Source organism: Musca vetustissima, unplaced genomic scaffold, assembly GCF_032173495.1.
Source record: "Musca vetustissima isolate MV318-11 ecotype Yass unplaced genomic scaffold, APGP_CSIRO_Mvet_v1 utg50500, whole genome shotgun sequence".
In the NCBI taxonomy this organism is placed as follows: domain Eukaryota; kingdom Metazoa; phylum Arthropoda; class Insecta; order Diptera; family Muscidae; genus Musca; species Musca vetustissima.
Window position 1 is genome coordinate 12,356 of NW_026885262.1, and position 24,942 is coordinate 37,297.

A 24,942-nucleotide genomic window follows, 5' to 3' on the forward strand; every position below is an offset into this window, starting at 1 on the left:
CGAAATTTTGCATATCGTATTAAATTGAGTGTAAATTGAAGTGTGCTTCAGATGTAGATATACCTCCCATATATATATATATATATATATATCCGATTTTATTTATTTTTTCACAATGATTGTCCGATTAAGACGAAATTCGGATTATCATTCGGAATTGAATTTATAATGACGTCTGCTATGTTTCATGAAAATCGTTTCTGCCATATATACATATTTGCTTCCGATTTTATATAAACGATGCACCAAGACACTATATTTCATTTGATTTACACGAAATTGTGCATAGGGTATCAAATTGAGGCTAGAATAATGTGTGCTAAGTTTCGTTGATATGAAGGCGCATTCGGTGGTGAATAAATGTCCTCTAATTTCGATTTCTTTAAATATAATCCCTAGCAGAGATTTTTCGGCGGATGTTATACACCCGGTCTTGTCGGAATCGGGATACAGGGCCTCAAAGATCAAGATCATCTCACAACGAAGATCGGGGAAGTAAGAGTTCAACTTATAGGTATACATATATACCCATGCCGTGATTTCTATGATAAGATTGGTAAGATCTTCTTAATAGTTATATAAATATGGAAAAATCCTATCGCATTAAATAGGTTTGTTTGTACCATTAGACGTTTCAACCCTGTTGTTCGTTGGTGATAAGACAATATTTTTTTTATAAAACATATACCCAGTTGCACTGTAAATTTTATACCAATACTTTCATTGGAAAAATGATTTTTTTTCTATATTTGTCTGTAAATGACGACAATGATTTATTGACCTAAAATATATGGTAACCTGTTTGCTAAATAAAAGCAGGAAATAGATAACTTGAATTTATTCTTTATCAATTTTTGCATTGTAAAATGGCTTATCAAAGAAAACAATAATAGAAAATGTGAATAATAGGAAATTACAAATTACGATATATTTTGCAGTCTTCTAGTAATATGCGATTGGGTTCCCCTCTGGTTTGGTAACCATAACAAAAAAAAATACCGCTTAGTAAAGTTAAGAACTACTCTGTCGCATTTTACAGTATTACCATCTGAAAGCTGTCAATCGCGTCCATACTAGTTTTGACTTCAATGCCCCCCTTACGATGCACATCATTTATTAAATTGCACCATTCACTATTCCACGATTCCTCCTCGTTAGCATGGCATTAATTCATTCATTATTAGCCGAGCACAAACAATTTGTGTTTTTAAGATTTCATTGATTTTATTCCATTCCATGGTCCTGCTTAACATCATACAATTTCATGACAATATTTTATAAATATACTCTCATATACTACAACAACAAAAGTAAAACTAGCGCAAATGTAATAAACAAACAAAAAATTGACAATAAGGTTGTGTGTGTGTGTTTTTTTCCTTTCGTTTACAAATCTCCAGATGTTTGTGACACTGTTGAAATGTCTAATGATTTAAGAAGAGCTTCAACCGAAGGATCACGACCACGGAAATGACGGAATACCTCAGCGGTGGGCATTGTGCTACCCGATGCCAAGAAAGTGTCCTTAAAACGTTTGCCCACAGCACTAATATCTGTAGAGTTCTCCAAAAATGCATCGGAAATATCGGCAGCAATCATTTTCGAATACAAATGGCTGAAATATGCTGCACCCCAATCACCGGAAAAGATCTCCGTCCACGAACAGGGATGAGAATCTTTTTTGTCCAACGGCAAACATCTGTAAACGGGCCAAAGTTTTCTCACAATTTCGGCCCAAAATTGTTCTGATTGATGAAGTTCGATATCTAAATCGGAGAGATACAGTTCTTGGCATAAATTATAACCAGCCAGGTGTGTCTTTAGCAGGCGAACATTTTTAGCCAAATCATCGGGCAAAGCTTCGTCGGTCTCAATGTGTCCGGATACAGTTTTCAAAATGGTGGGATTATCCAAAAAGTTGCACATAACATGACTGGCCACCTGTGAGGCATCCCATTCAACACCTGACAAGCCAGCCAAGTCGGTAAATGAAGCTCGTGTCAGGAGATGTTGCATGGCCGAACCAAACGTCTTGAATACCATCTTCAAATCATCTATATTCAATAGATATGGTTTATCATCGACTGGTGCATTGAAATTGAAAATCAAAGCACACAATGGTGACAAACGAGCAGCATCATTGCGATTACGCACACTAACCATCCAGCCATTGTTTTTGCCGAATTTATTCTCTTTGGAATAACAGTCGACATAGAAACCTCCAATGGGGTGATTGCTGTTGGCAGCATCGCAATCAAAGACATCAAAATATTTTACAGCTGGTTGCCACACCTGGGCGTCTTTACGTTCTACAATTTTAATGTTAAACAATTTCTCGCTTAGAGCAAACAGGCCCGAGAATACCCGAGGCAATGGGAAATAGACGCGTAGTGCCTCTTCATCTAACTTGTGTTCCGATAGCAGATATTTACGCTGCCAATAGGTGATGTCACACAACTCCAACTTATGCTCAAAGCCACTCTTGCTGGCAAATTGTTGTAAGTTTTCAATTTCCACAGATTGGGCTGGCCCGGCAAACTGTAAAAGTTTGGAGAAGACTTGCTTTAGCTCTGGAATTTCTTTGACCATTTTGGTTTGCATGGACATTGTGGCAAAATTTGGATATCCTAATGCCTTGGCTTGGCGGCGACGTAGAGCACGGATTTTTTCCAAGTGTGTACTATTCTCTAAACTTTGTTCAATGTAGTTGGAGGCTTTACGGGTGTTAGCTTGCCATATATTCCAACGTTGCATACGATCTGGACAGTATTTCAGGAAGCCTTCGACAATTTGTGGTTGTAATGTAAATTTCCATGGTCCTTGGGTAATGGGGGCATTTGGGTCAATAGCGGTGGCCTCCAAGAGGGTTGACGGGAAATCTCTTACCAACTGATAATCATTGACAACATGGGCAAAGCTATGCACTGAAACATTTACTTTGTTCTTAAATGTGGCTCTTTCCTTTCCCAAACGCATTAAAATCTCCTTAAGTCCATTGCGGCTGTCATTGTTCAAATTCAAACCATTTAGTTTTCCCTCGAGTAGATATTTTTGTAAAAGACGTTTTTCTTGTGGATTTTGTAAATCTTCGGATTCTTGTTCTTGAAGGGCTTCAAATAGTGTCTTATTACAGAATCTGGAAGCTCTAGCATTTCTAGCACGTTCATGTATGTTCATATACGACTTGGTGGGTATTAGAGTACTGTTGCCCAAATACAATGCCTTGGCAATACCCCATGTTGTATCCAGGGGTCCAGTGACTTCATCGAATTCCTTAAATACCCGACCAACATCAATTTTCTCATTTTCCGGCAGCTCTTGTATCTCACTTTCGACACGCTTGACCAGCTTCTCGACTGCACCAGCCTGACTTCCAATGGCTCCTAAACAATTTTCAATTGTTATGTCATTGAAAGCTGGCAAACCATCTGGCTTAACAATAACATCGCCAGCTTGGCCTTCCTCACCAATTTCGGGTACTCTGTAAGATAAAGGGTAAGGGTTTTTGTAATTTGTTGGTTACCTCAAACGACCTCATGCCGGTGGCGACAATGGGGGCTCATTTACTTACAAAACAATGTAGCCATTTTTTGGTTTGGTGGTGTGTAAGTATCTAAGTGCCGCTGGATTTTTTGCCAATTGTCGAACAGCAGTTAACATATTTTTGCTTTTTTTATTTAAGAAATTAACAATTTTTTTCAATTTAAATGCAGTCGAGAAAGATGTTGATTTACACAACCAAAATGCCAGTCAGCTGGTAAAGAAATTCAAAACACACAAACAAACACACAATCCAAGTGGTATGTTGACGTTTGTCATTTCAAACAATGCACACACATCATGTGTCAGTGCCTAAAGCGTCGGGAGTTCTTATTGTGTTTAATCAATTTGACAAAAATTTGTTGACTAAAATATATTGATTATTTAATTAATTTTTAAATTGTCTTTCGTATTAATTAATACAAATAATGGTAAAAAAAGCGTTTCACTGATTTAAGTTTTTTATCAGCAGTCCTCATTGTGTTCACAACATGTTCAGTGGAAGTGACGGATATTGTCAGCTGTTCATAAGTGTTGGTTAACGTAGAAAATAGCAATACAATTTTGGTCTGTTCCAGTACTTTTTTAATAGTAAATCTAGTAAAAGGGAAACATTTCAAAATTGCTCTCAGAGTACAAAATAATTGGAAAAGTTCGGGAACGCAAATCTAGTAATTATGCCAAAATTAGATGGCAATACTTCAAAATCAACATAACAGCCAATCAGAAGTAGGCATTCCTGTTTACCATTTTTACTCGACCAAATTTCACGAGTAAAAAGTTTTCAAAGAGAACGCCATTTTGTTTTGTGCTCTCTTAAATTTGAGTCAATGTTTTACCAGTTTTGTGGGTTGAGGAACGGTTTTCGAGTAAAAAGTTGCATAACATGTAAAATGAGTAGATTCTTTTAGGTTCTGGAACGAAACTTTTATTTTGCAATTTTTCTTTTTTAAAAATATAAATAGGTTCGTTCGTTTACTTTCCCAGTAATATTTACTCAGTAAGAATTTGCAGAGAGTAAATACGATTTTTTCCTTCTCAAGAGAGAAAACTGCAAAAAGTAAACGAACAACATCCAGTAAAAAGATTGTTTCGACACTGCTAATTAAAACAAACAAATTGGCGCAAACTAAAAAACAGAATTTTTATTAGAAAAATTGATAACAAGCGGAAAATGTATGTTGTTTGCCAATACTTGCGTTTTCTTTATCAATTTTTTTAATGTTTAATAATACAAAACCAATATAAAATTCACAAAACAATCAATTTGGTTGAGGACAATTTTGTTGTTTGTTTACAAAATATAGCAAAACAGCTGATTAAATATCAGCTGTTGGTACAAGAAAATTCTTACTGAGTAAATTTTTCTTGTAAGAATTTGCAAATACTCAGTAACACAACTGTCAAATCTGCTCTCTCAATTCACTCTCTTTTACTGGACTTTTGGGTAAACGAACAACATTTTGTAATAATTTGTACAAATTATTGAGTAAACGAACGAACCTAATATTAGTAAGGGAAATTACAAATAAATAGTAATAATTTATATAAAAACACTTTTTCATTTTAGTTTTCGAAATATCATATTAAATACATAATTAATTCCACATTTATCTATTTCTTATTTCAGTAAGAAATAGATAGATAAATAAATAGCTCTGTCTGTTAACTCGATATTTGGTAACAATTGTTACCAAATGTTACTAACAGCCTTATTCAGGATGTCAGTTCCACGTGAATTTACTCGCTCTTCCCCTTCGTCTTATTCTGAACAACATTTTTGTGTGAATTTTTTCGCATTCTCGCTTTCGCCTTATTCTGAATGAAGTTCGAAAGCGAAAAATTCCGCTTTGAGGAAAAATTAGGTATTCTGGATTACAGGGAGTAGGAGAATGAGATGAAATTTTGTGCGAAATTTTTCGCTAATAAATTCAAAGTGAGTTGACTACAAAAACATAAGTTATAAATATTTTTATGAAAAATATTAACACAATACATATTCTATGACGATTTAGAATATTATAAATGATAATAAGCAAATATTTATCTGGAAAACAGCAAATAAAATGCCTTTGGAAATCCTATTGATAATGATGCCTGCTGAACCAAATATTGCCAAGGAATGTGTAAAGGTAATAATGAATATTTAAGTCGAGTTTGATGCATTTGGGAGGCGAAAAAACAGACATTTTGGGTGAGGATCTGTCTCTCAAGAAAAAAATTATAGAAAAACCAAATTTGCCTAATGAGCCGCTTTACAGTGAAAACTTAAATACAAATTATGAAACAACACAAAAAAAACTACAAAAAAATATATATTTTTTAAATTATCGTTTGCATTATTTGAAGGAAGAAATAAAGGAGTAGGTCACTTTAAGAAGTTGGAGAGATAAAATATCGAAATTAAATTAAAAGGCACACAATTATGTGCCTGTGTTTTTGCCATCATAAAAAATGTTCTTTTATTTGTAATCTATTGTAGTTGTTGTACCAAATTGCATCAAAACTATGAACAGCTGTTTCACATGTCATATTGTAGGTTGCCATATTTTCAAACTATAATTAATTTTCTTTTAATTACAAAGCATTTATAAAGCGGATTCTTGATATTTCACATTTGTATTGTTATAAAGTTTAAACAACAATAACAAGTAACAATTTTTAATAAAATAATCAATAAATAAAATATTGAAAAATATTACACAATTAAAATACAATGGGGCAACATACATTACAACTTAAATTACAATATGGCAACACACATTACAACTTAAATTATAATATGGCAACACGAATCTTTTTTTCAACCACCATTTTCGAAAACTCGAATCCTCATCTCGCATTTTTTGCGTCTCCCTATTCATTCAGAATAAGGCGAGAATGTGAAAGCGAAAATTTTTGTGCATGCGAGATATCTCCCAGCGAATATCCAGAATAAGGCTGTAAATGTTGTCTGTTTACACAAAAATCCTGTAAAAGAGAGTCAAGTGAGAGAGCAAGTTTGACAGTTGAACAACAACAAAGTTGCTGGAGGTTACTGAAAGAATTTTATTCAGTAAGATTTTGCAACTCAGCTATTTTCTGATCAGCTGTTTTCTGACCAAACACAAAAATTATTTAAAACATTTTTTTTTTAATTTGCAAAGTTCAATTTGAAGTTAATTACAGAAAATGGAAGAAAATTCGTAAGTAATGCAAATTATTAGAAACTAATTCCTTATATATTTTTAGGCAAGTTCCAGATAGAGGACAATGTATTGATGCTGGAAGCGTAAATGTTCCCGTGGAACATACCAAATCAATTTTTGTTTTATTATTCATTTTATTTTTAATATTAAATGCAATACAAATAATTGTGTTTGTCCTTTGTTTGTTGCTTATTTTGGCGCAAATCAAATGTTTTCTTGAATCAGCTGTTTATTTGCTAAAACTTATTAAATGTTGTCTGTTTACTTTTTTCAGTATTACCGTAAAAGAGAGTAAAAGAAAGGCTTACTCTCTGAACTAGAACTTACTGAATAAATGTTACTGGAAAAGTAACCAGACACACCTAATATCAGCAAAAAACAGCTGTTTCGAATTCCATCTATAACTTGCCGGCAGTTCGCTAAGCTCGATATGAATTTCGTAATAAAACTATCTAGACCTGGATATACTCAGCAATATATCCGCAGACTATCAACTACCAAACCCACATATGGTGCTAAAAGGAGAGTAGTGGTAACAGGAATTGGAGCTATCTCACCATTGGGTAATAATCTCAAAGAATCATGGCAACGATTGTTAAATTGCGAATCAGCCATTTCCAAATTAAGCGATGCCTACAAGGGTCTACCGTGTCAGGTGGCGGCACAAATCAAGAAGGAAGAACTTCCCTTGGAGCAACATCTTACAAAAAGTGATATCAAACTAATGAGTCCTGCCACGCAACTGTCAATTTTGGCCACAGAAGAGGCATTGAGGGGAGCTAAATTAAATACAAAAGATTTGAGTGTCGAAGAGTTAGAACGCATTGGTGTTTGTGTTGGTATGGGTATGTTTGATTTAAGCGAAGTCTACGGCGCCTGGCAACAATTACAACGTGGCTATAATCGTGTAAGTCCCTTTTTTGTACCCCGTCTCCTGCCAAATATGGCATGTGGTCACATAAGTATGAAATATGGCTTGCGAGGACCAAATCACTCTGTTTCCACAGCATGTGCAACGGGAGCCCATGCAATTGGAGATGCCATGCGTTTCATACGCAATGGTGATGCTGATGTTATGATTGCTGGCAGTGGTGAATCGTGTATTGATCCCTTATCCATTGCTGGTTTTTGTAGACTTCGCGCCCTGAGTACTTCTTTTAATGAAACACCCGAAAAAGCTTCCCGACCATTTGATAAGAAACGAGATGGATTTGTTATGGGTGAAGGTTCGGCCATTTTGATTTTGGAGGAGTTGGAATATGCACGTAAACGTAATGCACCTATATTAGCCGAGATCTTAGGTTATGGTTTATCGGGAGATGCCTATCACATTACTTCTCCCAGTGAAGATGGTACTGGGGCTACATTGGCCATGCAACGAGCCATTAAAGATGCTGGAGTAAAACCGGAAGAGATAACATATGTGAATGCCCATGCCACTTCAACGCCTACAGGTGATCGAATTGAGGCACGTGCCATTCAAAGAGTTTTTGGAGATCACACAGCAAATGTTCGGGTATCATCAACAAAGGGAGCTCATGGTCATTTGTTGGGTTCATCGGGTAATTTGGAAGCTGCTTTTCTGATACAAGGTTGCTATGAGAATAAATTGCCACCATCAATAAATGTGGACGAGCTGGATGAGAGTGTACAGGTGCGGATTGTATCAAAGCCGGAAGCATGGAATGAGGATGGAAGTAAGCTACGTATTGCCTTAAAGAATTCTTTTGGTTTTGGTGGTACCAATGCTTCGTTATGCATTTCCAGTTATAGTTGAAAATGTAACATTTATTATACTATTTAATTTGTTATTGTTGTATCATTTGCATTTTTAATTGGCTTATGTTGTTTATTATTCTTTTCTTTGTAAAGTTGAATATGCGAGAAATAAAATATGTACAAGTCAATTGAAGATTAAATTACTCCCCCTTTTCAAAAAGATTCCACCAAAGATTTGTTTGATAGTATTAGCAATATGAAATTTATAAAATTGAGCCCGAAGACCACTGCTTTCCTTGGTCCGCTCCTAGAAGGTATCTTTCAATGACAATATATGCTTCGTAGGTCCGAGTGGACATAACATAAGGTTGGATAGGTTGGTGGGAATGTAAATAAGTGTATCATCTCCATGTTTCACCGATTACTACTCTGACTTCTATTTCCACCAACCCAATACAAAATTGTTTCAATAGTAAAATAATAGAAGGTATAATACTTGGTGTAGTATTACAATTGTATACCATTCCGACAATTTTAAGATATGTGTGTATGTTGAATATACTATTTAGATTTTGATCGCACCAAATCCTTAATAACAATTACCTTTTGTATTGCATCACTTATTGTTGTAGCAATTCTTGAAAGGATGTTGAAAGTTTCTGGAAAATATACAAGATATTTAAAATAGGTATATAAATACATATATACAATAGGGAAATACCCACCGATTTACAAAAGGGACAAGCACCAAATGCAACATCCAAAAATGTCTTTCCATCGGCCAACGTATTAAACCATTCTTTTAAACATTCTGCATGGAATATTAGATTGCAATGCGAATTATCACAAGATATTATGGGTATTTCGCCACGTTCCAATTTATAACTATAACATATATTACAATAGCCGGTGTCATTCATTGCATCATCATCGGCAGGTGGCATTGGAAAGAAGCACAGATCAAAAATACGCAATAGATTTTTATGCACATCCAATTCACCATCCCAATCACGTAAGCCTTCGCTGTATACCCTACGTAGATTTGTTATCTCTGTTGTTGGTCCAATCAAGTGTACACTCATCGAAGTTAACGGATTAAATGGATCCGAGAACTGAAGTTTTATAAATATTCGTTCTTTCAAAACAAACAGACGCCAATTTTCTTTGGTGGTTGGTAAGCTGGGCTGTACAACATGACATAGCTCATCGATTTCAGTGAAATTCTCATAAAATGGAGTCAAGTCCTCCAGGAGTTTACGAAATTGTTGCAGTAAAGCTGTCAGCGAAGAAGATTTGCCCAATAACTCCAACACATCGATACAGTGCGGCAAACTGTGATCCAATATTTGTAATGATGGAAGAGCTACATCCAAATAATGCTGCTCGTTTTGGGAAAAATTACAAAACTTTACACGGGAACATAATTCATTTGTTTGAATTTCATATTCAGCAGGTAGATATAGACCGGCTACTTCTGCATAGATATTTTCATGTTCTAATTGTGCTATGTTGTTTTCATCGTTATCCTTTTCCAATCTATCGTATAATATTGAAATATTATCCACAAGTTCACCAATAGTCCAATTACAATTGATCTTACTTCCATCACTTTGAGAAATTGTTACGATGTTAAAATTTTGTTGCACTTGTAGAGTGACACCTTGCAATGAAGGATAATTGGGGCAAATGATTTTTACATTAATCCAAATGTCCTATAAATTTTTATTTTATTTTTGTTGTTAATAAGGAAGTATATCAGTTCACTTACATTTGCTTTAATAGGTCCCTCGATATATAAACACTTTTTATTGCCATAGTGAGTATGATAAATAAGACCCAGATATTTCAAGGACAGTTCTTCCAATTCAGAAAAATCTGCAATGTCCATTTCCATTTGATGCAATAAAAACCGAATTGAAATAGCGCCTAAACAAGGTATCTTAATAAGGACATCCAGCAAGCGACAAGTCCAAGATCTATGAAAAAGGTCACCCAAGTTCTATTAATAAGGTCACCAGGTAGCAATAGAAATCGGAAAACAGCTGTTTTTTCTCAAGTCTAATGTCAAAAATTTAAACTTTGTTTACGTTTTCATAATAAAATTCAATTCACAATAATGAAGTTTGACAGCAAACTTGAGTGGCTGTGGATATCCAACTGGTCTCCCTGGGTGACCTTATCTATAGGCCTTAAGGTCACCCAGCTAGCGAAAGTCAGCTGTTTTTTTCCCAAGTCTAATGTCAAAAATGTAGTCTTTGTTTACGTTTTCATAATGGAAGTCAATTCACAATAATGGATTTTGACAACAAACTTGAGAGGCAGCTGATATCCAGCTGGTCTCCCTAGACGACCTTATTTATAGTTTTTGTGGTCACCCAGCTAGCAAAAATCAGCTTGCTGTCAAATCCAATATTGTGAATGGACTTTCCATTATAAAAACATAAACATAGTCCCAATTTTTGACATTAGGCTTGAGAAAAAAAAAACATCTGACTTTTGCTAGCTGGATGACTAAGTGAGAGTAAATGTAGGTGAACGTAATTGAAAAGAAAACAAATGAGATTGCGTTTTTACCATTTACGCTAACGTATGATTTTGGGAATTTTTGAGCATCGATGATTTATACTCTTCATACACATTTATACTCTTCTAACTATAAATTATCCAACATTTACCCAAATTGTTCCAAATCTAGTGCATTTAGTACTATTTATACACATAAATTCGCATTCGAAAAGCTGTCCCCATAACTCAATCCTACACTTCAACAGTAATCTAAATTCCAAATCTCAGGATTCCAGCTCTATCGATACACCCAAATCCAAAATATACCAAATTTAGTAAAATTTAGTACTTCCCATACTCATAAGTAAGAATTTGTAAAACTACATCAATCCTACGCTCTAACTGTAATCTTAATTCCACAAAATTCCAATTTGTACCAATTTGAATACCAAGTCAAAAATATCAAATTGAATTGAAATATATTCAAATTTAATTGACATGAACATGATTTTTACAAATTTAATTGACATGAAGTAATTACTTTGTTATGGATGAAACTAACATTTCATGATAATCTCTACTGGGATTTTGGAATGAATTCACAACCTTTCAGTTAATTTTTGGAGTTTTTAGTTATGTGTTGAAAAAATGTCAAATAAACACAACCACTTGCTCCATAAATTTTTTTTATATTTGACAGGAGAAGCCAGTACCTACATAGTTGCTTTTTTGTTACTCACTTCAAGTTGTCCTAACTTGTATTCTTGTATCATGGATTGACAAAAACATTTAATTATTGGTCTGTTCCAGAACCTGCAAGAATGTACAAATTTTTACTACGATAACAATTTTTCCTTTATGTTATCGGAAAAATAGTAAAAATTAGTAGATTCTTGCAGTACGGAAACAGACCATATATTTCCTTATTCTATGATAAATAAATCATTTGTATTTGTTTTTATTTATTTTGCCATCCGAAGTCGTTAAGTAGAGTTGAATTTCTTCTTGTCAAAACATTGTCTACCATGTATTATCATCAGTATTCTACACATCAGTATTCTACACATCAGTATTTTGCATTACAACCGTGCACTTTACAGGTGATTGATAAGACTTACTTTGAAGGTTATTGCTTCATAAGGTCTATGACCCATGTGATGTAGTTACCATATTTATTGCAACCGAAAATATATACAAATTCAACGACAATCAAAGGAATATAATCAGGATACAATAATACAAGGTAGGATAAATGGTTGTGAATAACAAAAAATCAACTATGTAAGTAGTGGCTTCTTCTGTCAAATATAAAACACAAACGCAACAACACATAAAACGGCATATACATTAGAACTTTTTACCGGGTTAACCTACTTTATGAGGATTTATTTGACATGTATACAAAGGAATTGACAATTGAAACCCACCGGGTTAATGAAATCTGGTTAAATGTAAACGTACTATAACCAAAAACTAGAAAAAAGTAATAAAAGGTTATGATTTCTTCCCAAAATCGGAGATTGACTAACATGAAATGTTTGTTTTCTCCATAACAAAGTAACTACTTCCAAATGAATGTGGTAAAAATCATTTTCATTTCAATAAAATTGGAATATATTTGTAATAACTATATATTCGACTATTTGTAGTGGTGTACAAGTTATAAAAATGCTTGTGACAAAACGTTTGTTCCATAAGCCTACCTTAAGAAAAGAATTCAAGGCGCGTGGGTCTTGTGCGCAGCTCATCCAATTTGAAAAACCGAGATGTTGTCTTCCACTTGATCTTTCCCTCATATTCGAGGCTTTCCCCTTCTGAATGAACTCTCAGCTGGCTCGCTCTTATATGCCTTTTGAGCTGGAGCATCCTCATCCATTCTCACAACATAACCTAGACAACGCAGTCGCTGTTCGAACGCTGCTTTAAACACCTCTAAGCGGATTAAACTACGTTTACATTGTACCGGATTTGATTAACCCAGTGGGTTTAAATTGTCAATTCCTTTGAATATATGCCAAGTAAATCCTCATAAAGTAGGTTAACCCGGTAAAAAGTTCTAATGTAAATGTCGTATTAGGTTGTCAAATGCGGATTTATAGGTGGAATGTGTTGATGTATTTCCAGGATTTGGCGAAGTGTGAAAATCTAGTATATGGTGCGTTTGCCAGGTCTGAAGCCGCATTCGTATGGTCCAATAATGTCATTGACCCTAGGCTTCACTCGTTCACACAATACGCTGTATAGCACATTATATGCGATGAGAAGACTTTCCTCTAAAGTTGGCACATATCGTCTTGACTCCGTTTTTGTGTACGGGGCACAGAATGCTGTGGTTTCAATCATTGGACAGGCATTCCTCTAGCCAAATTGTACTAATTAGCTGGTGCACGATCCTGACCAGCATGTGACCACCAGTCTTGAAATGTTGGACTGGTAATCGGCACCTTCTGCTTAAGACGAATAATTGCTCCTTCTGTTTTACTCATGCATGCTTCCTAGTCTATTTTGATATTTATTTATACGTTTTAGAGGCAGGGAACTTCAAATATTCATAAATATAAATTATTTAGCAATTTTTGCCACCGAAGAAAGTATTTTCATTTACATTTTGAAAGCTGAATACTGTCAAAGGCAAATTTATGAAAAAATTGGAAACATATGACTGTATAATTATGCCATGGTACAGCAAGAAATGTTTTAAACATATGATTACAGGCATTGTATAATAATAGAAGGTAACAGCAAGTGTTGTTGTACAAAAAACGATACAACAACCACATGGAAATTTGTTGTTGTAAGTTCTACTAGTGTCAACTCATTTGACGGAAAAATGTAAACAAACAAACAAATTATCATCAAACTATTTCTATTTTGAAAATTAAATATTTTCGAATCCTCAAAATAAAAATTGAAAAACATGAATGAAAATCTTTCAAATTTATATTTCTATCGCTTCCACATCTTTCCTATAATTGAGCCATTGCCACATATATGTGTAACACATATGAAAATGCTGGGAATAGCGAGTTATTCCTTGAAGAAAGATTTGCTTCCTGAAACTTTCCCATGAGGCAGATTGAGTAAATTGAATACGGGAGCACATTTAATAAAGAACAATTTCAAATTGTATGCATTCCCAATTTTCCTGTTGGGTGATTTTTTAAAACATAATTTGTCAAATTCATATTGACACTAGCAATACGATGGAATCAAATCAGCTGGGATTTGCTGTTACCTTTTATAATTGTACCATGGATTACAGGAGACTAGCTTCCTTATTATAACATGTTTCACACGACGAGATCGAGTTGCATAGATATGTAAATAAAGTGACAGCCAATATGTATAAAACGTATTGTGTAAAAGCGCCTTAAGTTGCATAGCATGATGCAATAATAAGGTGATGTAACAAAACAAAAACATTTGTTCTTGTCTCGACCATCTGTCAGATTTTTACTTATAACATTTCACATGATTGCCAACATTTCACATCGAATTCAAGTAGAAATTACACACTTTTACAGTTAATCGAGACATCAGCTGCGCTAAATGGACTACCTATCTATTGTGCCATGTCTCCTAGCATGAAATATTTCGAATTTATTACAAATTAACATAACATTTTGTACAATTTGACAGTTACTGATAATTCTTAGACCTCATTTTGAATCATGACCCTGGACAAGAATTAATTTCATTGAGCATTTTATGTTGGGTGTAATAGAATTTCCTTGTATTTTTGCAAAGAAAAAAATTACAACAAATATTAAATACAAATCTGATGCAACATTAATGTAAATATTTATAATATGTAATATTCAACAAGAAATAATGTCTGCAACTGATTAAAAGAGCAAGTATTGATTGTATTTAGATCATAGTAAGCGCTTGACAACGGCAAGTAATTGATACTGCATTGGTAAATATAAAAAAAATATATATATTATTTTGAAAGCACATGTTATCCAAGGTCTAAATGGTAGAATGCCATTTAGTATGATGAACTGAAAGTCAGTGTTGCTTTTAATGTTAAAGCGAATATACATATAACATCTAATCATGATTAAAAGGTGAATCAGGGTTTATTTTCTTAATCGGGCTGAATTTACCATGATTTCTCATACAAATTTAAATCATTGTGCGGCAGGGTTTATTTTAAATCATGATCGAAATCATGATACTACTGAGATGCAACGCGGGTTTTGTACGAAAAAATACAACTCTCTCACAATGTACCAAAATTTGCAACTGTTTTTACATGCCGTTTGTTTTTAAATTTAACGGCTGACAAATACAAAAATGACAGATCAAAGGAAAATACAATTTAATTATAGAATTTTTGTGTTTTTAGGTGTTTTTTACTTTCCAAACGATCACAGTATTGCAAAAACATTTCCATTGTGGTAATTCTTCTATTCTTTTTCAAATTGCAAACAAATATATTTGGCGCAAATTAATAATTTTGTATGTATACTAACAAACATCAGCTGATCGGCATTTAGATCAAGCATAAGGGTATATGTAAACAATTAGGATATATTTCTGGATTTCGTTAATCGAGTCGATTTAAAATCGTATATGTAAATGTACTTTTACATTGCTATTAGTTAATGTTGTTTGTTCCGGATCGTGGAAAAAACATGGTCCAATTTTATAAAGTAGGATATTTTGAGGTGAACAACAAAAATCAACTCTGCATATAGCTGTTTGCTCCGTACGATATATGTAAAATAAATACATGGGATTAATTTTTGATGAAAGGTGTAATAAATGTACGTTATTTATTTTTTTTTTTCGTACATATAATAACATCAAATGTTCCACTGTGCAAGAATATGATGATATGGTTGTTGCATCACATGAATCATTTGCTTTTCTTAACATATCTGGAAAGTTTTTTTTAAGAATTTTTGAACTTTGATACATTCATAATATTTTTTACAAAAAATCATTCGAATGGAACACCTACTCTGCTAATGTTATACTCATACAATTAAAATAACATATAATCTATACTATTCGTCTTGGTCTTATCAATGCCATTCCGTAGGTCATACTTTCCATTTACTTTTATTTCAGAACTACATGTATGTGTTGGGTATGCTTGGTTCATCGATTTATTTGCTCAGAAAATTAAATAATTTTTAATTGTTAAATTAGAGTTTTTTTATTTCATTATACAATAAAACTAGTTAGGATATATTGAAGTGAATGCAACTCTGTATATAGTGGTTTGTTCTGTCAGATATAAAATAAACATATCCAAAACGTTTTTTTTTGTTTGTTTATTTGACATTTTTTCCATAGATACATATAGCGTGTTGAGGATCTGAAAGAAACACCTAGCGAAGATGAGGTCAAAATAGCAATTAATCGGCTGAATAATAATAAAGCATCAGGTACCGATGGATTACCATCCGAACTATTCAGGATCGGTGATCAGATGCTGGTCAGAAGCATACACCAGCTGATTAGTACAATTTGGCTAGATGAACGTATGCCGAATGATTGGATCCTCAGCATGTTCTTGTGTCCCGTACACAAAAACCGGAGACCAGATGACATGTGCCAACTATAGAGGAATAACTTTCATATAAAGTGCTATCCAGCGTGCAGTGTGAACGACTGAAGCCAATGGTCAATGACATTATTGGACCATACCAATGCGGCTTCAGTCCTGAGAAATCCACCATTGACCAGATTTTCACTCTGCGCCAGATCCTGAAAAGGACCCATGAAAAACACATCGACACATTTTCGACATCTATTCGTCGACTATAAAGCCGCATTCGACAGATCTATCCGTTCAGAGCTATTTAAAGCCATGTCTGCGTTCGGCATTCCTACAAAATTAATACAGCTATGTAGAATAACTTTAACTGACGCAAGGCCAGCAGTTAAAGTCGGAAAAGAACTCTCAAAGCCCTTTGATACCGATTCAAACAAGGTGACAGTTTGCCGTGTGACCTGTTTAACATTCTGCTGGAAAAGATCATACGAGAGGCAAATGTGAACAGAAATGACACTCTGTACACCAAACAACACATGTTAATCGCCGATGACATCGATATAAAGGGTCCAACATTTGGGATTCTCCGAAAAATCTATGGGCCAATCTGGGTCGACGGTTAATATCGTTGTCGAATGAACCATGAGCTATACCATCCATCCTCGGACATCGACATAATCAGACGGATTGAGCGTCAGCCACTACGTTGACTTAGTCATGTTGTGAGAATGGATGGGGAACGGGCGAAGAGAAGGCTGATTGCACTCTATGCATGCAAGAACTCCATTGGGAAATTTTGGGAGCTAAAACCATCGACTATACACTAGTTGTATAACACCGTTGTACGGCCCATCCTTTCCTATGGTTCTCATGTTTGGTGGAACTGCCTGCGCCACAAGTCGACATCCAGCAAACCAGATAAGGTACAAAGAGCCGCCTCGGTTCTAATAACAGGAGACATGAGGAGCACCCGACAAGCAGCTGAACAGTTTTGGAAGAACATACTTACTGCTATCGGCTGTGTTGGGTACCAGGACACCGTGACATCATGTGTAATGAAAGAGCAGACGAATTACCTAGACGAGGATCTCAATTTACAGATCTAGCAATTGATGGCTCAACCAAACCACCATCCTTATCGGAACTTTGAGGCGTTCTTCGGCGAAAGAGCCTATGAACTTTGGCACAACAAACCAAGGTGCAATGTGTCAAGATCTAGACACCGTCAACCAAGAGAACAAACTCATTGTTGAACCTGAGCAAAGCTTAAATAAGAGTAATGACAGGTGTCATTCCTGGTCATTGCAATATCAGGGCTTTTACTAGTATCTTTTTCTCTTGCTACCCTAGTGTAATATTATATTAATAAAAATTTCACCTTTAGTAAGCATTGGGTCAATAAATTCGACTAAAACTAATTTATATGCAATGCAAGAAGGTTCACCGGTTTTTAATTGTATATCAGAATATTTCTTATACACCTCATAAAAAAATTGAGGAATAATAAAAAGAACAGCATGAGAGAATTTCACTCATCTCAAGTGAATCCATCAAATGTGCACATTCACATTATCGCTAAAAAGTCCATAATTAAAAAAGTCTCTCTGTGAATTTTATTCCATTATGAAATGCTATGGAGGATTTGTATTTTTTTAAATTGTATGCACCAATGTTGTTTTGTCTCAGTTTTCTTTCGAGATTTGAACGACAAGGTTTATTGTACGAGCCGCTTTAAAGCGGGAAATCGAAAACGAATACAGCAAACCGCAAAAGAAATATTAACTATCACTTTTAATATTTTTGTGTCAACTTTTGAGAAATGGGTTAGTCTTTTGAAAAAAATTGAATGGACAATTGATAGATGATTATCGAATCTATTACAGCCGCAAATACACCCAGCACAAAACTTCACTTGGAATCTATTGACCGTATTACTAGCATACCCTTGGTTGAGACAAGCCTAAAACAAGCCGAAGTTTTATATGGAAAGGTCAAATCAAGCAATCGCCTGTTCAACTGGTACTTGGAAACAGCCGAATATACCATTACATCGGCCTATGAATCGGTAAAGCCAGCCGTAAAACTTTTCGAAACTCCGTTGAAACGTTTGGATAACGTGGTTTGCAAAAGTTTAGATATTTTGGAACAACATATACCCCTGGTATATCTTCCACCGGAAATGGTAAGTTTTTTTGTCGAAGAATATATATTGATGAGCATACATACACATATATACATACATACGCATATTGTATTTCGTGGTATGTCATTATTGATAATTAATAAGACAATTGTTTTGGGCTTAAAGATGTATTGGAATACCAAAGAATATATGTCGGATCATTTGGTGAGACCGGTCCTCAAGCGAGCCGATTCTGTTAAACAAATTGGTAATGCAGTCCTAGAAAGTCCCATAACAACATTTGCTGCTGAACGCTTGGATGGCGCTTTGACGGTTGGTGATAAATTTGTTGATAAATATTTAATACCCATTGACGGGGAGCAGGATCAGACTGATGGTAAGTAGATCGTCATACATGTTATGTATTATACAAAAATATATGTTTATGTACAAATGTGTGTGTGTGTTGCTAAAATAGTGATAAAGTTTATTTTGGAATGTGTGCTGTTTAAATGCATGGGATAGTGTCGAAAGAAGTAGAGGCGCAAAGAGAAAGAGAGAGTTGAGCCGAAGCCCATACAAATCTAAGGTTATCACATTCTGGAAGATCACCAAGAATGTTTTTTTTTGTTTAATCTAGTCTTTGTTTATTTACGACGCTGAACTTGTTATTCGCCGGTCTTCTGTTCGTATATTTTTTTGTTTTACCTAAAGATAAGCTAAATTTAAATGAGACATCAGAGTAACATGCCAGTAAATCAAGTTAAAATGTCATTTCTTAATAAGGATGTGCAAAATGTGTTTTTTTTGTAGAATATTTCTAGACTTTCAAAACAACATACACAGATAGTAAAAGGCAATGGAAAATAGATGATGAACTAATCCATCGTTTGACAACATTTTAAAGCAGCAATTTTTATTAACATAAACAAGTTGTTGATGGGACAATAGTTTGTCATTGATAATTTTGCATTTTTTATTTACTATAGGCAATTTTACTATTCTCTGTATAAGCATAGGTTAATCAAAGTCAGAGGTCGAAGTATGGTACAATAATAACAAGGTAGGATAACTTGAGGTGAATAACCAAAAAGCAGGACAACTTGAGGTGTATAACAAAAAAGAAACTATGTTAGTTGCTTCTTCTGTCAAATAAAAAAAAACCTTCCCAACAAATTGTTGTGGTTATTACATATTTTTTTTTTCAACACACATGGCATAATTACAGAAGGTACTCTAATTTGAGAATTTTATGATGGCAACCCTTTTTAAATTGGAACTCATCTATCAATCATGGTACAATTATAAAAGGTAACAGCAAATCCCAGCTGATTTGATTCCAACGTAATACTAGTGTCAATAATAATCTGACAAATTATGTTTTTAAAAATTACCCAAAAGGGAATGCATACAATTTAAAATTTTTCTTTATTCTTTATTAACTAAGCTCCCGTATCCAATTTACTCAATCTGCCTGCTGGGAAAGTTTGAGGAAGCAAATCTTTCTTCATTGAATAACTCGCAATTTACTGCATTTACATATGTGTTACACAAATAATCATCAATTATAGGAAAGATGTGGAAGCGATAGAAACATAAATTTGATAGATTTTCATTCATATTTTTCAAATTTTATTTTGAGGATTCGAAAATATTTCATTTTCAAACTAAATATAATTTATTTGTTTGTTTACATTTTTCTGTCAAATGACGTTGACACTAGTATAAAGTAGGCCACACACCTCAAACATGTGCGTTCGATCGGTGTGAAGCTCCTAGCCCACACACGTCAAACGGATCCATTAAACTTCATTTCATATTTATTTATTTTGAAGCGTGAAGATGGACCGCGATAGTGATGACGGAAAAAAGATGAAATATTTTTATTTAATATAAATGTATTAAATACTTTTACTTTATTCCGGGAAAAAACATTTTTATTTGGCACACAGTAGAATATGTGTAAAAATATCAAAAAATCTTCCAAATACATATGTATTGCATTTGTCCGCTGATCCGCACTCCACGAAATTTCTCAACAAATGAGAAAATATCCACACACCAGGCCACAGACGTCAAACATGTGCGCGTCGCACAACGAAAAATTAAAAATTTTTAATTTCTTTCGATCGGTGTGCGCACCGGCAAATCGGTGTGAACACCGTACCACACACGTCAAACATTGCTTCGATTCACACCGATCGAACGCACATGTTTGACGTGTGTGGGCCACTTAACTTACAAAAACAAATTTCCATGTGGTTGTTGTAACGTCAATTTTAAATAATATGAAAAATAAATTCCATAAAGTTTTATGTATGTCGATTGGCATATTTTCAATAAATTTAACAAAAAATATTTTCTAAAGCTGAGTATTGCTCTCAAGATTTAACCATTGTTATTACATTATATATTTATAAGTTAAAATTATTTAGTCTGCTTTTCCACAGGCAGATTTTTATTTGGCAAATTGTTTGTTTTCTCTTTTGAAATTTTCGCTTGCTTTTCCATTAGCAAATTTTTCTTTGCCAAATTTGCGAATCAAAATACAAAAGAAAGGAAATAAAAGGCAAAAGTGTTTGCATTTTAAAGTTTTTTTTTAATATTTTATTTATTTTTTATATATTTTATTATATAAATTGCAAAAATTAAAAATTAAATTTCACTTGCACAAATTAAAGCCGGCTGTGTGTCAGTAAAGCGAATAGGTTCAAAAGGAAATGTGAACAAAATTGTTTTCAACGAACAGAGCAAAGCAGAATTTGCGTGTACGGCAAATTCTGAACAGGCAAATTTTTGTTTTTATTCCTCGCACCCCTCTCGCCTACAAACTCAGTATTTGCCAAATAAAAATTTGCCTGTGGAAAAGCAGACTTATAAATATAAATTATATGGCAATTTTTACCATTGAACACTTGATATGCGTACATATCGAAGGAAGGTATTTTCATTTAAATTTTGAAAGCTGAATACATGGCCTATAAATAAGGTCACCAAGGGAGACCAGCTGATTTGGTATCCATCGAGACAAACTGGATATCACCAGCTTTTCAAGTTTGGTGTTAGAATCCACTATTGTGAATTGTCTAATTTTTTAATAATTCACTCAATAATTTGTACAAAATATTACAAAATGTTGTTCGTTTAGACAAAAATCCAGTAAAAGAGAGTGAATTGATAGTGGTGTTACTGAGAATTTGCAAATTCTTACAACGAAAATTTACTCAATAAGAATTTTTTTTTACCATCAGCTGATATTTAATCAGATGATTTCTAAAAAACAATAAAATAGTTCTCAAGCAAATTAATTGTTTTGTGAAATTTATTTTGATTTTTTAACATTAACCTCAATTTTCCGCTTTGTTTGCGCCAAATTGTTTATTGTTCAAATCAGCTGTTGCTGGGAAAGTAAACGAACGAACCTAATATAATTTGGTAGCTATGCTCTACCTTGTAATAATTATACCATGGTACAAAATTGCGTTCTCTTTGTAAACTTTTTACTCGATAAATAGTCCGAGTAAAAATGGCAAACAGTAATATTTTTGGTCTGTTCCCGTACTGCAAGAATCTACTAGATTTTACTATTTTCTTCGATATCATAAAGGAAATTTCGTTATCGTAGTAAAAAGTAGTAGATTCTTGCAGTACGGGAACAGACCATTTGTCATATTTACTAGACTTGCGTTCCCGAACTTTCCACATTGTTCTCACTCAACACATGCGTACATTTCGTTTACATTTTGAAAGTAAAGTAAATTTATAAAAAAATTGGAAACATATCGAGCCATATTCGCCAAAAAACATAACCCTCAAATTTGAAATTTTACAGTAGAAGGTTTGTTTTAATAAATTCAGATTTAATACAGCTATTATTTTGAAATTTAGAACTATAGTTTAAAACAAAACTAGTTTATAACAAAACTATAGTTCTAAATTTCAAAATAATAGTAATTCGTATAACATCATATTACGTTAAAAAATGTTGAAATTAATTAAATGTAATAGTTAAAAATCAGTGAGCGAAGCAGTATAGTCTGACGGTCCGACCATATGATACTGGACTAATGGATCCCGATCCTGTTCAGAATCCCGCTACAATTGCCTCATATTTGAGCTTCAAATAAAGTTTGGTCATTCCAAATGTAATATTTCGTGAAGTAACATGTATTAACCTGTCATGAACAAAACTATAGATGCTGTCTTTGATCAGAATCAAACCTACATACAAAATATTGTGACATTTGATTCATAACAGCGGCCTGTTATGAATCAAATGAACACATATAAATATATTTATTCAACTAGTCTAGATATCATTAAGAATTGGGTTAAATGCTGCTACAAAAATTAGGACCCCACAAATTACGTATATACCCTCAGAACAAAGTTATAGTACGTTTACATTGTTAAATTTGACAGAATAAGCCCTACCTACAGAGTTGATTTTTTGTTATTCACCTCAAGTTATCGTACTTGGGGCATTTTAATGTCTGAATATGGATTATTCTAACCGGAAATGACGAAACCCCAGATGAAATCTCTTGAATTAATTTAACATATATATCATGGTATTATTACTAAGCATACATATATGTTATCACTGACGTTGTTTTCACGTCCACAGTACAGAAAATATTCTTTCTCAGTATTACTTTCTACATCATGTATTTTTTGTTTGTTTTCCTTTTATGTTTCATGATAATGATTTTGTGTCAATTTATATATATATATATATATATATATACTTAAATAAAAATAATATTCACATAAAACTGCTTTGCAGCTCCAAATGAGGATGATAACAGTGCTGAGACACAAAATGAGAAGGGCGCCATCAAGGCAATACATCATGGTCAACGTTTCTCGCGTAAACTGAAGCGTCGTCTGACCCAAAGAACATTGGCCGAAGCGAGGGCCTTGAAAAAGCAAAGCAAGGAAGCTATACATATTTTAATATATGCCGCTGAATTGGTAATTTTTTAACTGAAGTCATAATGTATGTAAATTGCCTGAAATACATCTTTATTTTCCTTTTAGATTGCCACAGATCCCAAGATGGCTTTGCAAAAAGCCAAAGAACTTTGGTCTTACTTAAGTCAAGATGAGCCCGAAAACCAGGCTAGACCTGCTACATTAGAACAGCTAATTGTCTTGCTAACCAGGGAGTCAGCTCGACGTGTTGTCCATATGGTGAACTTTGGCGCAAATGTCGCTGCCAATATACCAAAGTAATTATTATTGGTTGAACATAATTAACATATATTTAAATATTCGATTTTTTTTCTTTTTTTCCAGAACTGTATCACACACTTCGACAGAGGTTGTTCATCATATAATTTATATCAATAATCGTTTAATAAGCCTTACGAAATTGGATAAAGTACGTGATTTATCCAAAGAAGAAGCTCAAACCATAATAAAACGTATGGTGGCTTTTTACGGTGATTTGCAATGTCTAACCAATACTTATTTGGTAAGTATTTTTGTTATTAAGATTTCAAACCATCATGGCATTGTCGAAGTCTATATTAATATTTATTTCGTTTTTAGGAACGTCTCGCAACATTTTTGTCGGGTCGCATTGAAGCTGAAAAGGTTTCCGGAAACCGTACAGCCGTTAGTTCAACATCCTCTGGTGTATCGGCCAGAAGACGATTGGAAGTTCAAGAGAACAATACACCATCGTCACATAATAATATAAATGGCGTCTACTGAGACGCAGAGTTTTTTATTGCAGTCGTATTTTTATGTCTAATTATCGAATTTTATTTTTGCATTCATATTCGTTCTAATTAAAATATTTATATAAATACAAACATAAATACCCTGCTTTTTTAAGACCTATTGGGACATTTATTGAACATGGCATGGTTATGCAATGCTATTGGCAATTAACTTAAACCAGAAATATACCATAACTGTTTGTATACATACGATTCTCAATCTTGTTTTCAAACAGAACAGAATTGTAATAAAAAAATTCCATATTGTCAATAAATAACAATTTGGAAAATCCGATGTCGGCGGAAGAACGCTCTTTATCTGAAAATGTACCACCTGACAAAGCAGAGAATACACGAAAATATAAAGGAATCAACCAAAAATCATCAAATTACTATTTTCCAGTAGAATCATTTGAAAATTTTATAGCCCAAAATTCATCGAAGGCTAGGAATATCAACAGCAATTCAAAAGCTAAGGGCGCTGTTTTAAATGCGTGTGATCGACCTCAATCCAAGCGACCAAGAATATGTCAAGCATCGGAAATGCAATCAGGATCAAATCAAGTCATCTCTCAAAATTAGATTTGCATTGCTAGGAGACATTGATGCCCTTTCCGAACCATCTGTTTTAAG

At 33.9% G+C, this 24,942-nt stretch overlaps 4 protein-coding genes across 4 annotated transcripts; 2 read left to right on the forward strand and 2 right to left on the reverse strand.

Annotated features, from left to right (window-relative positions):
* Positions 1-1,386: 1,386 nt before the first annotated feature.
* LOC133332444 (oligopeptidase A) lies at positions 1,387-3,668 on the reverse strand. The gene is made up of 2 exons (XM_061540845.1): positions 3,572-3,668; positions 1,387-3,481 (listed from the first exon to the last, which is right to left on the reverse strand). Exons 1-2 carry the CDS (start codon positions 3,658-3,660, stop codon positions 1,387-1,389), a joined length of 2,184 nt encoding a protein of 727 aa, XP_061396829.1. The 5' UTR covers positions 3,661-3,668.
* A 3,490-nt stretch (positions 3,669-7,158) lies between these two features.
* LOC133332447 (3-oxoacyl-[acyl-carrier-protein] synthase, mitochondrial) lies at positions 7,159-8,505 on the forward strand. The gene has a single exon (XM_061540847.1). It carries the CDS (start codon positions 7,159-7,161, stop codon positions 8,503-8,505), a length of 1,347 nt encoding a protein of 448 aa, XP_061396831.1.
* A 562-nt stretch (positions 8,506-9,067) lies between these two features.
* On the reverse strand, positions 9,068-10,335 carry LOC133332448 (uncharacterized). Its single transcript, XM_061540848.1, has 3 exons — positions 10,216-10,335; positions 9,173-10,159; positions 9,068-9,106 (listed from the first exon to the last, which is right to left on the reverse strand). The coding sequence occupies exons 1-3, from the start codon at positions 10,333-10,335 to the stop codon at positions 9,068-9,070; spliced, it is 1,146 nt and encodes a 381-aa protein (XP_061396832.1).
* Positions 10,336-18,280: 7,945 nt separating this feature from the next.
* Positions 18,281-24,396, forward strand: LOC133332449 (lipid storage droplets surface-binding protein 1). Its single transcript, XM_061540850.1, has 7 exons — positions 18,281-18,284; positions 18,345-18,643; positions 18,770-18,980; positions 23,370-23,557; positions 23,624-23,814; positions 23,882-24,059; positions 24,137-24,396. The coding sequence occupies exons 1-7, from the start codon at positions 18,281-18,283 to the stop codon at positions 24,299-24,301; spliced, it is 1,236 nt and encodes a 411-aa protein (XP_061396834.1). The 3' UTR covers positions 24,302-24,396.
* The last annotated feature ends 546 nt before the right edge of the window (positions 24,397-24,942 follow it).